This window comes from Mercenaria mercenaria, unplaced genomic scaffold, assembly GCF_021730395.1.
Source record: "Mercenaria mercenaria strain notata unplaced genomic scaffold, MADL_Memer_1 contig_967, whole genome shotgun sequence".
Classification (NCBI taxonomy): domain Eukaryota; kingdom Metazoa; phylum Mollusca; class Bivalvia; order Venerida; family Veneridae; genus Mercenaria; species Mercenaria mercenaria.
The window spans coordinates 1-15,944 of record NW_026463887.1 but is presented as its reverse complement, the minus strand read 5'-3'; the positions used below and the strand labels follow the sequence as shown (position 1 = coordinate 15,944).

The 15,944-nt window shown below is 32.5% G+C and overlaps 1 protein-coding gene across 1 annotated transcript in view; it reads right to left on the bottom strand.

Annotated features, from left to right (window-relative positions):
- LOC128546200 (sushi, von Willebrand factor type A, EGF and pentraxin domain-containing protein 1-like) overlaps positions 1–12,425 on the bottom strand; it is a 51,290-nt gene extending 38,865 nt beyond the window's left edge. The window contains exons 1-4 of the mRNA XM_053536395.1: positions 12,288–12,425; positions 11,736–11,866; positions 1,138–1,320; positions 47–367 (exon numbers count right to left, since the gene is read on the bottom strand). Coding sequence (XP_053392370.1) covers positions 47–367; positions 1,138–1,261 — 445 coding nt within the window. The 5' untranslated portion in view covers positions 1,262–1,320; positions 11,736–11,866; positions 12,288–12,425. The remainder of the gene's footprint in view (positions 1–46; positions 368–1,137; positions 1,321–11,735; positions 11,867–12,287) is intronic.
- Between the last annotated feature and the right edge of the window lie 3,519 nt (positions 12,426–15,944).

The following is a 15,944-nucleotide window of genomic DNA, read 5'->3' as shown; positions in this document are numbered from 1 at the left end:
TATGAAATTCTTATCGATGTCTTATACTACTTACAATACGACTTACCTGCTGAATCATATAGTGATATTTGTTCTTTTATCCAACTTACATACGCAGCAACATTTGTGTATACTCCGGGAGCATCAGGTCGCCCACAGCCTCTACCCCAGGATGTAATTCCAATAACGGTGTTTCTGTCATTCATATCACAGACAAGAGGTCCACCTGAATCGCCTTGGCATGTATCAGTACCAATTTTGCCGTCACCGGCGCAGAACATTCTTTGTAAATCCATTTCACTTTTAATGTCGTTATACATTTCTTCACACTTCCTTTCATTTACTATTGGAACTTTACCGAACATCAGATAATCTGACATAACATGTCCTGTAAATATCAACTAACATTTTTTTTTAAAAATCTAATGCAGAACATAGGCACATCCGACGTTATCAAAAATCGTCTTTTTAACTCTCTGCAAACAATGGTGAAGTACAGCTGGCATAATATCTGTAAGAATTCGCCTACAGTAGCATAGCTTTGTGTTGGGTTTACTTCCTTTTTAACAGTATTTCAGTTATGTAACAGCGGTCAGTTAACGTAACCATTGTACCAGAACAAAGCCTGTTCTCCACAAATAAATTATGTATATGCAAACTTCCCCACATGAATCAGAGGTGGATGACGAATGATTTCAGATAAAATTATGTTATCAAATCGTCACGGAAAAAAAACGGCCCGCCCGAGGATCGAACTCATTACCCTGCAATCAGTAGATCGGCGCTCTCCCTATTGAGCTAAGTGGACGGGTTACAGAAGCATAACGGATTAAATCATGCAATATTAAGTATTACATTAATTGACTTTTAGATCTTTCAAATATACATGTATATTGCAATTAAAATCACCTGTATTGTATGACTGTGATGTTAATTATGTATATGCGTTACCTTCCCTCTTCAGTAAAATGTTGCATAAGTGAACAATATTTTATATATTTCTCTCGTGAACACATGGTTTTACATTTTCAACTGTGAAAATATTGCATCTTGTCTTCCCTCCATGAAAGATATTTCGATATTACACTGAAGCATAAATATTTTTATTTCTAAAGAAAATAGCCATCTTTTAACATGCCTATTTAACAATATCATTACCCCCTTCACGGAGAATTCCCCAACCAGAGACCTCACATTGCATTCCATAGTTAAGAGGATCATTCTCTCCCGGTAGGCATGCTGGCTGCACGTAATCATTAAAAACTGCACCATCACCAGACATTGATTTAATTTTGAGTAACGCTATGTCATTGGGGTCAGGGTGAACTTCTCTGTCTGTTTCTAAAATACAAATTTACAACTCTAATAGTGTTTTCAGTCCTGTCTGAATTTTGCGTTTATTATAACATTTAATATTAACTGTTTTCTTAGTCTGCGTATTAAAAATCTTTCTTAATATTAAGGTTAACTTTATTATCTCCTGAAACTTTTTACACAACTTTTGGAACAAAAAAGACTAATTCTAAAATACTAAATCTCTTGACTTTATCATCTAACATGTTGTTTGATAGAAGTTAAATATCTACCCTCTAATTTGAGCAAAAGACAGTTAACTTTAGAACCTAAAGCGCAGTTGCAGGTCTGTTATTTATTGATTCTCCTGCTGGGGTTAATTATGAAGTTGAATAGTTGAGGATGGTATCAGACACTTCTGTTTACAGATTTTATAGATAAAAATAAATAAGATGGAAATCGTTTTATTTCTGTGAATCACTTCTTTTTAAAGATAGTAAGGCAAAAACAAAAAAACAAAAAACAGAAAGTACTGTTGATTTTTATGTAAGATGTATACGTGTAAAATGGGTTTATTTATATGTGTCGACTAAAATCTGAAAAGATCATATAAAAGCTAATAACGCAACAAAGCAACATATGATAGCTATGAAAGACCCGTGGTGACATTCCAACTTCATTATTTCACGCTTTCTGCTTCCTGATTTCACGATTTCCACCTTTTGAATTCACGAATTCGCGATTTCTACTTCCTGATTCCACGATTTCCACTTCATGAATTCACGAATTCACCATTTCCACTTCACGATTTCACGAATTCAAGATTTCACGATTAAACTTCACGATTTCTTTATTTCACGATTTCCACTTAACGAATTCACGATTTCTTGATTTCACGATTTCCACTTCATGAATTCACGCTTTCACGATTAAACTTTACGATTTCACGATTTCTTGATTTCACGCATGGTCAGCTTTTAACGAGAATTTTCGAGAATTCTCTCCCTTAATTATGGACTGTGTTAAAGCAATTGCCTTCAAATTGGATTGTCTCCCTTACCTTAGCTAAAGTCGTGTCATTCGTGACCCAAAATCAATAATTCTTTGTCATAGATTTTGCATTGGTCTTAATATAATTATTGCTTTGAAAATTATTGCACGGAAATAAAGCTCGCATATTACTCCATAAAAAGCAACAAAACATGTAGACAGTTTTTTTTTATATAGGTCATGTTGTTTTATAGATTCATATAGAAATATTATTCTTTTAAAGATATAAAATATTTCTTAAAAAAAAAACATAATTATGTTAGCTTTCGTGTTGTAAATTAACAGAAAATGAAGACATTTAAACAAATTTCTATTCTTTCCTTTTGAAACTTCAAATTCTGTCATAAAATGACGGCTAAACGTTGAAATTCGAGGATTATTTTATAAGCGAGCTTTCCCACAAAACATGTATACATGTAATAATTTTCCTCGGAAAAGACTAGACTTGTGTGAAGATACCTGTATTCCCATTTTGTTTGAATGTTCTTGTCCATATAACAGTACTTTTGTTTATCTTTATCGTGTTTACATGTCTACACTTTTGCTCCACGACAAAATAAAGCAATAAACTAAGCAATACTGTATTTGACATAGGAAAATGCCTCCCTCCCCACCCCACATTTTTTTTTTAAATCAAATTTCTAATTTTGCATTGGTGCATGTGTATCATTGAGATCCGAACTTATTATTGTTGTTTTAAATAAAGTTCTGATTCATCCTGTCTACTTATTTATAGTGTCTAAGTTACTTAGTATTGTATAAACAATGATATATGTAAGTCAAATATGCCATTCAGATCTGTTTTTGCTTATTATAGAATTCAATCATGAAATCCCCGCCGTTACATGACTGAAATACTGTTGAAAAACGGTGTTGAACCCCAACAATCATGAAATCAAATTTACCTGTGTAAACTTAAGTTTCTTTAGATGTAAAGGTAAAAATGTAGGCCGTACTAAAGTCGAAATAAACCTACCGTACAAACTCATGGGAAGCATGTTTTTTTTGGTTTCATTTCTAAAACAGACATGATAGTGCTCGTCTGTTAATCCCCTTACCCACCTTCCCCCCCCCCCCCCCCCCTCCCCACCTCTTTCTTCGTATAGTGTGGAAATCATGCTGTAGTATCTTTAGATAAATGTACACATTCTCTCCTCCATTCTCTCTCGCGACCCCTCCCACCCCCCCCCCCCCCCCCACCAGCTTTCACTGATCGCCTAACTTACACTGTTTCCTAACAACATTATTCTTACTGGCGTCGTTTTTCTCCTGTCGTAGAACGTTTGAATATTCCAAAGGTCGGAACTAATGTAATTTATGTTGAAACGTATTATTCTAATACCACACAGCTGCAATTACTTATACAGCTGGGTGAAAAATCAAAGCTCTGTTCTATTCTGTTTTGTTCATTTTTTCTATTTTTGTCTAATGCCGGAGAGAATAGTGAACGTAGTTATTTAAAAATCTCTATTGAATTGTTGGTATATGCAGTTCCGAATAAATAACACCGTTTCTACCCTTTCCGCGGGTAATTCGTGAAATCTTGAAGTTTAATCGTGAAATCGTGAATTCGTGAAATCGTGAATTCGCGAAGTGGAAATCGTGAAATCAGGAAGCAGAAAGTGTGAAATAATGAAGTCTTTCGTAGATAGCATTGGTGTTCGTGAAAGGTAATGAATTTATAAACAATGAATATCTAACAATATGGCATCAAGGAAAACAACATTAAGGGCCCGACGAAATAGAAGATATAAATCGAAACAGCTCAGTCCCGGACGGATTTAAGAACTACCTGTCATAGATTCCTCCACCTGTTCCGTCAGACACAATTACAAAAGAGGAAAGAATAATGGTTAACTGTAAAAGGGCTGAATACCACAAATGCGGAATGTCTCAAAATTGTTGGGTCATAATTACTTTTAATAAAACGTTTAATGACTATACTGATTATAGTTACAAAATTTCCATGGCCCAAAACCTGACGAAGTTTGTAAACAACATCCATCCCCTTTAACTTCTAGTTTTGATATACCTTCTCATAGAAGTGTTTTTAATTACTATTATATTTCAAAACCTTATCTGAATTACGATAAGAAAATTTAACAAAGTATCTATGTATGTCAGAATAACGGTATTCCAGTTGAAGAAGCTTACTTGTTGTTCCTTCTCAAGAGAAGGAACACTTATGGTGAACATGTCACACTTGACTGAGCATGTAATGGATACAAGGGTATCGTCAAAGGAATCCGATTTCCCGTAGGGCGCCGCCATCTTGGACTCATGCATATTCATTACAGATAGCCTCTAGCCCAATATGTGTTTACGCATAATCAATCTTTATTCCAGTCTTTAAATAGTGCAATACAACTACGTAAAATAACAGAACAAGAAGACACAATAATAAAGTTTAAATCATGTAACTCCTCGATTGAATATATCATAGTAAAGAATAGAGATTAATGAAATGAATATGCATCATCTAAAAATAGACTCCCGCCAAAAAAATTACGTAATAAAATTTGTCCCTGGTCACGTGATTCCTTTAGCTTCTAACATTTCAAATTTGCAAGTCATTTCTTTTGCGTACTGATTTGTTTTTCGAATCGTAAACGCATGTACGAAATTTCTTTATGTTAAGTGTACGGGTACTCGCTGGTGTAGTCGCGTGATGAAAATATCCGGAAGTGAAATACAGATTGCAAGACAAATGCTTCCAATAGCATAATATGTACTGCACTTGCTTATATTAAAAAAAAAACAGCTTTGGGTTATGATAAAACTGTTAATACTTAGATTAGTTCTTAAATAGATCTAATTAAGTTTGCACAAAAAATGACAAAAACATATTTTTCTCATTGCATTATTAAACATTTGTAACATTATGCTTAAACAATATCCCTTAAAAAGAATATTTTAAATGTGCTAGAAGGAACCTTTTGGTAAGCTAAATCTTGTAATATATTGGCACGAACATTTTTAAAAACATCCTCCGTTTTGTCATAAATTTTGGTGTGCATAAGAAATTTCGTAAATTAATGGATGTATATGTAGAAAAGAAGCAGTAGTATCCCAATTTTAAGTTATATTTAACTGGAGCTGTCGGGGATAAATAGTATCCAGCAGCTGAGCCAAAAACGGATTATAAATATCAATAATATCATCCTGATAGCGCGATGTATTATTAAATGCAGTAATAATGTCTGCACGTTTATCTGGAGAAAAGCTTAACATAATATCTTTTTCATAACACTATAAAGACCAATATGACAAGGGGTTCACATTTTTTTTCTCATGGGAATACCAATTACTTATCTGAAAACTGCATCCCCAAACCTAACCTAAATATTGCTCAATAAAAAGGAAAGGGGTTTACTAACTTCGTCACAGGTCCACATAGTGTATCTTCTTGAAAAACAACTAGTAAGAATATGCTTTATAAAAAATGCAAGCGAGAAAAGTAGCTTTTTTCCCCTGCAAAACTCTTTTGAATTAGGGCGGTTAGTTTTTAATTAAGTACTGAATTATGCGGTAGACTGGTAAACAGAGTAGACAAATCGTATGTACCGACAGAATACACATAATTCTAAACTTATCCAGGATTTCGCCAGAATGTTATACGGATCAAAGTAAGTTTAATTAGAGTCTTCGTATACTCTGTCACAATGTATATATTTTCACATGGGCTTTTACAGTAGTAAGGCATTAATGACTTGGAAATATTTGTAGTGGTACAAGAGCTTTGATTAGCTATTACACGAATTGGTTATTAAATTTTGGAATCCAGTACATGGTTGAAAGTTTAATTTGTTGGTCATCTATACGAACTTTCAAGTAATCTGTGATCAACTGTTTTTCAACAGAAGTACTCAGTGTATAAGCTTTAGTACTATTTAGTTCGTTTCGTAAATAATTGATATAATGCAGGTGTCTACTGATGATAATATTGTCATCCGTCATGTCTGCTAAAACTAAAAGAATGAAATTCTTGGATTTCCAATTTCAGATGTCTTAATGTAAACTTTAGTTTAGGTGGAAGTAGGTGCTCAGTGTTTAGCTAATTTTTGTAGTTTGTGTGTTTTATTGAAAATATATTGCATCAAACATGACTCCTGCTTTCTTTTTTTCCTTTGTATTCAGCATTGACAATATTCGGCAAGAAAATTTAAGTTACAGACATTTAAAATAGGTTCTTATGTGCGCTGCAGTCATTGGAAATATGAGAATTTATAAAGAATAAAAAAGAACAGCTATTAAGTGTGTCATAACCTTTAACAAGAACATTAATTGAATACATTTTACTAAAGTATGATTCTCAGTAGCATAGAAATCTATATCAGAGCAACACTTCCAAATAGCATATACAAATATCAGGATAGAGTTATATGACCCAGGAAAGTGCTTACTTCTTAGTAACTTGAACAATGTAATGAGTCCAATCGCTAAGGTGACCGTCTCGGACTAGCTGACAAACTATGTAGAATGTCTTATGTTAAAACGTAGAGCTGGTGAGACCATATACAGTACCTCATAAATAAGTTTTTTCTCTGGCTACCTCACCTATATTCATGTAGTGATTTCAGCCAGATAATTTCAGGGATCAGGCGAATCACTCAATGATTCAAACTAACAACCTTCAACTAATGATAGTCATCCCAAACTCCTATAGACTGGTCTTTTTGTTGAAGCTCCTGTCAGAAATTTCTTTGAATTATACGAGTGTCCTTTCGCATAGATGTTCAGCCGATGTTTTCTTACATGAAGCTGCAGATCAATATGATTGCCCTGACTCCTGGATGTTCAGCGCTATATGCTTTAAAATATAGCATTAAAACCACCATATATGTATGACCCCAATGCCTTGGCTGTACTTCGCCGATAAAGTTGAACCTCGTTCTCTTAGTGACTCAGAAGATTATACCAAAACAAACGTCTCTGTCTCAGTTTTCCGATGCTCAGCCTGTATTTGCTATCGTCTGTCCCGTAAAGGTTTAATTTCTATGCGCTTGCCCTAAAGCTCGAAACCTAGTTACAATACTGCAACTCTTCTTTAGTCTCAAACGTCTTCTTTTATATAATTTATCTGCCCTGACAGACTGCAAGAGTTCAATAATCAAAGTACTGGAATAAATTATAAGTTGAATCCTTGATGTGTGGATACAGAATGACTTCATTGTCATTCGTCTGCTTATCTATACCCTATAAGAGGTGTCCTTTGACTGGTGCTATTTATGGAACTTGTTTCTGATTGGCCCAACTTCGAACATATTTTACATCTGAGTACACAAGTACTTGATCTAACAAATAGTTATACTATTGTATTTAACATAATATGTGATGCTAAGTGTCACAAACTGACATACGGGCCTCAAGGTATCTGTAGTATTAATGCAGGTATTGCATCATCTTTTTGTAAATTTTTGAGTTATTGAGGTAAATGTCAGATTTTACGCATAAAATACCTTTCGTGTCTTTCTATATTTCCTAACTTAAATTTCCATGTAAATTTTATTAAATTCGGTTCAGTAACAAGAAAGTTGATATTTTATAAACTTCAGTAATTTATGTTTTTATCCCCAAAACAACTATAACGGGTCTCAAATTGTTCTTTTCAAATCCGCGTCAAAGTAGTCAAATTTCCCGGCTATATCGTGATTCCCGTGGAAATACAAATAGTCAGAGTACACGCATTAGCCGTGAGTCTCATGAAATTTAGTATTTGGCTGGACATTACCCTACAAGTAGTCTGGGCTAGATATGCCTAGCGAACACCACTATCGACATTAGACGAATCTACGTCAAATTGATTTTTTGGTAGAAATTTATGCTCGATCGAGGTAAGAAGTTTATTTGTTAGATTTTTGTATAATTTTTGAAATACGATTTTTATTTAGTAAATTTTGGTCATTCTACAGAATTTTGTAACCTTTACTTTTCGGCATGTGATTTTGGGTAGTTTCGGTATGCCAGGATAATTTATTAAATCTTTCAGACTTATGTAAATTATTTCGAAAGAGGAGTCTGAAATGTTTCGTTTCTATAAGCTGTAATATTTGTACTGAAATTTGTGTAACATGATAATTGTGAAGTACTCTTTTTTAAAAAAATATGTCAAACATTTCGTTGTTATGGAACGCCGATACTGCATTGCATTGTTACGTTAAATCTATGTGGCAAGTCTAGTAATATGTTTGTAATATGTTGTTGTAATTTGAAATTATTGTGTGCCAGTCTATAGCACATCTAAACAGTGTCCGTTTTGTTTTATGGCATTTGATATTATATTCATGCTAGCTTTTGAATAACGTTTATTTCGCATTGCATTGCGCTAATTTGTGGTTGTAAATAATAGCTGCAGTTTATCATTTCCGTATCTATAATTTTTCATCATAAACTTTTCATATCTTTTCCATACTTTAACTTTAGACTTTTAAGTAATTAATTTTAGTAATAATGGAAGTAATAAGTGACGTATTTTAATCACGTGACGTATGAACTTAGTAGCACATATATTTTGTATAAGTAGCACGTTTTATTTATGGGAGCCTACGGAGGTATGGTGTACCCAATGGAGCAGTTTTATGCCCTGACTTATTTGTTTTGCTATGGTGCTTACCATATGTTATATATTTTAGCTTCTTCCACCAGACGACTTTTACCTGGTGATGCTGTCACGACCCGGAATTACAATACCCGAGGTTCATTTGTCTTAACTCGCATAGATGTGACTTTCCCAGCGTAGACCTTTCGTCCCATGGTTGTGCCGTAAACTGCAAAGACGATGACTTTTGTGATCCACTGAGGTCAGCTCAGGGATCCAATCACCTACATCATAGGGAGCCAAAACGGAGTCAACGTATTCACGGTTTAAAGGGACTTTACTTGAAGATATGTTGTATTTTTGTGCTACTTAAAGTTCGAAATTAACGGAAACAACTGTGCCACGTCACGTTAAAACGGAACTGCCAGTGTTAGAACTTTATATCTAGAGATACTGAGCTCAGAGTTTTTTTTTCATTTATCATTTATTCATTGTAAATAATCATTTTCTGTAAATACATTTGTAAATATTGTAATGGGTGTTGATTTGTTCTGATAGCTATTGTCCCCGGTACGTCCATCCTGTCACACTAAGATCCAGCTATCACTGTTATTAACCCAAGTCGTTCATAAGGTTACTACACACTAAATAGCTGTTCTTCTTTTTCATACTATATAAAATTGACATATTTCCAATGGCTGCTGCACACATCAGGACCAATTTAGAATGTCTGTAACGTACATTTTCTTGTAGAATATTATCAGTGCTGAATAAAAATCAAAAGAAAAGTGGCGGTCATGTTTGATGCAAGAAAAATAATTTCAGTCAAACACACAAATTGCAAAATCAGCTAAAAATGAGACCCCAAATTGTAGTGGTGCTGTATGATCTAAGTTTCTATGACAAAGTCTATCATGTTGTTTTTTATTGTGAAAATGATACCTACATGTCAGGCATAAATCTTTCATATCATTTCAGCAAAAAAAATAAGGAAAGTAGCTCTACAGAGCAAAAAAATGACTGTAGACTATTTGCATCTACCATTTTCTTGTGCCTATTTCCTACTTTGTGAGAAAAAAAACCAACAACAACTGAAAACACCTTTTAGTGTAATTTTGCCTCAGACCCATGATTATTACATGGGAAATGATCTTAATAAGAAAAACAAAGCACCCATAATCATATTTTTTGTTAATATAAATAAGGAAGTTATCGCTGCTTTACGACAATTTCTACTGTTGAATGACTCGGTAATTTTGTCTGTATACTTCACTATTGCCCCGTATTGAATCTGCTGGCAGTATGTTTTCCATCTTAGGTAAACTGCATACTGTTACTAACAATAACCAACTTGTTATATGTAAAAGCAATGAAATGAGACAATTTGACATAAAATCGACGATAATTCTAGTTTTAATGTCGTTTTTATGGCGGCCATTTGGATTAAAGACGCCATTTTTTCTAAATTTGTAATTAGTTTACATTTTGCACAATATAGTAAACTAATGTTGTGCCAAAGTTTGACCTCTTTAGATGCATAATTCTGTTATGGGCCGATTCCAGAAATCCGCAGTTTCATTTATAATTTAAACATTTTAACGCCAAAAATAGACATTTTGCATCATGATACTTTTCTACACTTTTTATACGTTCTTACATACATCTAGTATAATACTTACACAAAAAAAAATCAATTTATTTTTCTTATTTGGCATTTTGGCCATAAATGGCCTTTACTAACTGGGATTTTGATAAAACCTGAAATATCAAAACAAATATTTTTTCATATGATCTGACATTTCTAGCAAAACGCGGTGTTTTAAGGCCAAAGTCAGAAAATATTATGTATATTTTATTGAATTTATTAAATAACTTATAGTATATACATTTAAGAAAATCCAAAGTATTTCCAATGTAAAGAGTGAAAATTAGTGATTTCACTTTGAAAGTTGATATGCTATTTATTTTTATGTCATGGTCCTAATTAGGAAGAATTTTTGTGTTTTTGTTTAGAAATGTATTCTCGTATAAAGGCTTAGTATAACTCGTTAATTTTTTATCATTTTTTCTAGAGCTCAATGTTGAACGTAATGTTGAATATGACACATCCAAATGATATTCAAGATAACTGGCATAATCGTTCAGAAAGGGTAAGATATTCAATATGCAAAATTTTGTTAGTATTACTTATTGTATTCTGAGATAAAAGATAACAAAAATTGATGTGCGTTTTAAAATATACTGAGTGTTTATGATATTATCTACTATTACAGAAACAGAAAATTGTCCATTGAAAATATGATACAAATGTGATTGTTTTCTCGGAAATTAGTTAGAAAAAAATCGTGTGACATATATAAAGTATGTAATAATTAGTATCAGTTATGTAATAGCCTGTAAACGTGTAAGTGAACATTTAGAGGGACAGTCAAGAAATAGATCTAAGATCTATTTATTCTAGTCTACTTAACAAAATGATGTTGGTTTATTTCATTTAATATTGATGTGGTAGTTGTTATAGGACTAAATGTAAAGTCGCGAAAACATGTCAGATCTGACTTTTAAACTCGAATAATCTTACCTTTAAGAAAATTTGTTTTAACTAAGCATATCAATAAAATGTGAGAAATATAATTACATCAATTTGTCTTGACATTTAAAACATAGTTTGGTCCAGTTCTTGGTACCACTTCTTAAAATAAATTTATCCTATCCATATCTTATGCACGGATACTTGATGTACGTTAACGATCGCTGAAGTTGATAGATTAATAGAAAATATTAAAATTTACGTTTGTTAAGTCTAAGATACATTCTGTCGAAATAAAATAATTAATACAGGTATTGTCTCTAAAGTAGATATAAATAAACATACCACTATACTGCCTGTGTTTGACCAAATATTCAATGTCAAATCTTTGCTCATACACATCAGGTTTTGTCCGGCTGTGGTCCCCGACATATACTCTAAAGTCTTCATAGTTCACTTTATGTTTTTTTAAATCTCTAAACATAAAATGCATAGCCCATCAATTATCCTTTCAATTATAATTGTGACAAAACGATACTGGGTTTATTTTTAAGATGATATCATAGAAACAGGGTATTTGTGTAGTTATAAAATTTACGTAAGCGTATAAAATTGCCCATCACTATTTTTCAGTTGTTAATACCGTCATATATTTATGCTTGATCACAATTAATTACAATAATTTTGAAAAGACATTTTCTATATCTTAATACAAAGGTTTTAAGTTTTTACATGTTTTTCGCGAATACTTCATCTTATAAATTAGTTCTTGTTCTGTATTAATTAATTATTAATCACTTATTAAAGCATGTATATTGGTATATTTTAGATATGTCTTTGAAATAAATCATCTATTTAAGTAAACAATTTTTCAATAGTAAAAGAAAAAGAATATACTTAAAACAATGAGCAGCACTCAGTATCCAATGACTACTTATTAATGTTCCACCTCACGAGTGGCCCCATCTTCTCAGTTCGTCCTCTCTCAATTCCTTTCTTTCAATTCTAACCTGCCACGGAATCATTCCCTTTTTCGTCTTAGATCCCTTTACTATACGGCTTTGTCTTTTTTTTCGTTTCAAGTCTGTACGTGGAATTTTGCCTGCAAATTCAAAAGCTCTCAAAGAAGCATTGGCAAATTATTCATTTGTGAGTTGTTTGAATAATATGTAGTGCAAATATGAAGTTGGTAATCATGGCGCAAAAATGTCAGGTTATAAATGATATATATGTATTACAAATCATGTGTTAAATTCATTAAAATTCTGCGCTCATATATCATTCCAGTCCTTTTGCTTCAAACCACTAACACTTCTGGTTCCGATAGGCAAGGTAAATTTCTCTGAACCCTATGAAATATCTTGCCCAGCTATTTTATTGTCCTTTGACACCTTTACATGGACATAGCTGTCAAAATCTAACTAGTTTTGTCAGTGTATAACATTAGGTATTGTTTAATCATCTTCCAATGTACCTAAATTAAAATGTATACTTCTTTTCGGGTTAACGAAATTTATCTTAGGGGTAGGAACAAGAGCATTCTATATTGACACTGACATGTAAATTGTTGTTACAAAGAAAGAGAATTAACTCTACCAGAAACCTTAGTTTCTGTGATTCAAATCCTAATTTCATATTGATCTGAAAAATATTTGAATACAAATATGGATTTATGTGCTCGTTTTGACAAAATAAAAATACTTTAATTGAACAGATTCTTTGGAGTGTCGGGACTCATCCATACTAATTTTCCTAGATGTATGTTTTCAGGAAATCAACGTACATGCACATTATATTCTGAATATTTATATGGTAGTTTTATGTATCTGCTGACAATCCCTAACAGTTCTCGTTAATTTGGGCTTAATTAATGTAAGTTCTGACTAAATTAAAACACCATTACATGTTTACTGACATTTACTTGCTTCACATACAAACAGTAAGATCAAATGTCTCACAACAGAATTTTAAATTTCCATATAATTATAGTACAATGGTGATACAAAAAATCTAACAACGATTTTAATATATCGCCTCAGAAGTTTAACTTAAGTATGCAGTGTGTGAGAGAGTAATGGAAGGAAAGTATGATTGACATCTAACAAATGACTTAAAACATTTCATAAAATTAGCAACAAAATGTACTGACCGCTAATAGTTGGTGTGCCTGTTGACCAATGATATTGAGGTCTTTTAAGACTATAAATCAATAAAAAATGACACGATCTTGAACAGGGCATAGATAAAAACGTTGGCAAATGAAATTTATAACACATTGATACATTGTAAAAATAAGGATTCAGATCCAGTAGTAATGAATTAACCATGTTTTTTTCAAAAGTTTGTTTCGTTTTGTTTTTGTGTTGGGTCTAGATTCACATCGACACATTATAGGCCGTATGGCCACTTTCCAGCTTTTCATATCGGGTGCCCTTCCATGCATTGTTTCATCACGGGCACTTGGGTAAAACCACGTCAGCCAGCTGGATGACTTCCCCACATAAAGAATTCAATGCAACTATCGAGCCTCGAACTCAAATAGGTAAGTGGCAAGTGATTCATGGTCAGCGACTTTAACCACTTGGCTATGTAGGCCCTTTTCTTTTCAAAAGAATTTGATTTCTTCAAACATGTCATAACGATAAAAAAGGCATACCACAGTCGTAGTTACTCAGAACATCAATATGCTTAGTATGTGTGTAATTAACACATTCTATTGCTGCAACTTCAGTGTAGGTACAATCATGTTTTCCCCAGTCATTATGCTTGCATTCGAACAACGTTGATTCATTCCCGCTACATTTCACTTCGTCCAATAAAATTGGCAGAGACTCGTTTATCTTGTAACTGAGTTCAAATCGAGCTTTACCAAATCTTGAATAACATGAAAATATACAGTGAAATAAAATGCTGAAAAAAAATCAAAATTTACCTTCAGTCGTAAATGGACGTAATGTTTAAATGTAACTAGCTAATAAAACGTAGACCAGGTATTACATCAAGTATAATAAATGATTACCATGTTGAATAATTCTTCAACATAACTCAAGTAAACAATTCGCACACTAGGATTTATTTACTACATAACAAACAATATGAAGATGTGAAAACGTTAAAAATAGTACAAATGAATTTGTTTCCAAATCCTGTACAGACAAGAGTTCCAGTGATGTGACTCTTGAATAACACCCGTTTGTCAATTGTTTCTATGCAGTCAAGCTTTTAAATAATTTGGACAGTGAGAAATGCTTTTACCACGACAGTGACCTATCGGAAACTTACATATATATATATATCCAACGATGGAAACCCGTCAGATTATAATCGTTGTTGGGCTACAAATGTTTAAGCAACTATACATTTCAGTCAGAGATATATCTACGTTGGCCCAGTACTGATTTTCAGGAATAAAAAAGCAATGATATATCTAGTTACTGTTTTATCATAAGCTCTACAGATAAACCAATTGTGTACGTATAACAAGCATTATTTAATCATTTACTTTCTGCAATCATTCTTTCATAGTCCAGTCTATTGCATAGACTTAATACTTGTCTTCTGTCGTAGTTTTAAACTATTTTAAATACATTACATAAAGAATTTATTTTGTCAAAAATGTATTTGAAGAAAATACTCTATAACACAATTTGAATTCTGTACAATCATAAAATATTTACTATAAACCTGTTGAATATTCCAGAACATCGATTCTCGTTAACCAGATTAACGTAAAAAAAAACCCATAAAATTGGGTTAATTTTATGCTCAAGACACGTAACGTTAAAGAAAAATGTTTTTACATGTAATAGATCTAGATTTAACAAAGCCCGGTCTCCTCTGAAAGCTTTCAAGAGCACAATTAACTGTAAATAGAATTTTCTAAAAGAGTTCTTGTATCTTATAAGAGTTTTAAACGTGGTCAGTCACATGTGAGCAACACTTTCTGACACTTTTCAGTATTCATTTATTCTGTTTGATATTAATTTAAGAAACAAAAATGCCCATTACATAGATTTAGATCCCTATTGAAAAAAATCTATTTTATTACTCTTTATGAAATTTTGAAGTTATCTCTCTTTAATGCATAAGTGTTTAAAAAGTGAATTATTTCTTTTGTTATCACTATAATTTCTCATTTTAAATTTGCAACTGATATATATATTGGGATATTTCAACTACTTGAAACATAAGTTCTAAACAACGAGTTTTTTTATTTAATTTTAATTTATCTTCAATTTACTGTGGTTGCGCAACCGAGATAGGCATAGGGAGGTAATCAGATTTTAAAAACTTTCATTTCTAATGAATTTTTGCAAAATATGTACTTGTCAATGCAAATCTTTGAAAACTTTAAAACGATTATACTGATAAAATTCCTTTGGTCAAAATGTGTTTATTAAATTTATATATATGGCAGAATAATGCTATCCGTATAGGAATGTTCAAGTTTAAAAATACTTCGGGTGAAAATCTGACATGGATCAAGAACACGGTGGACACAAATAAGTCTCAATGACCAGTTTATAAAGTTTCTAACAAATCCATTAGTTGATC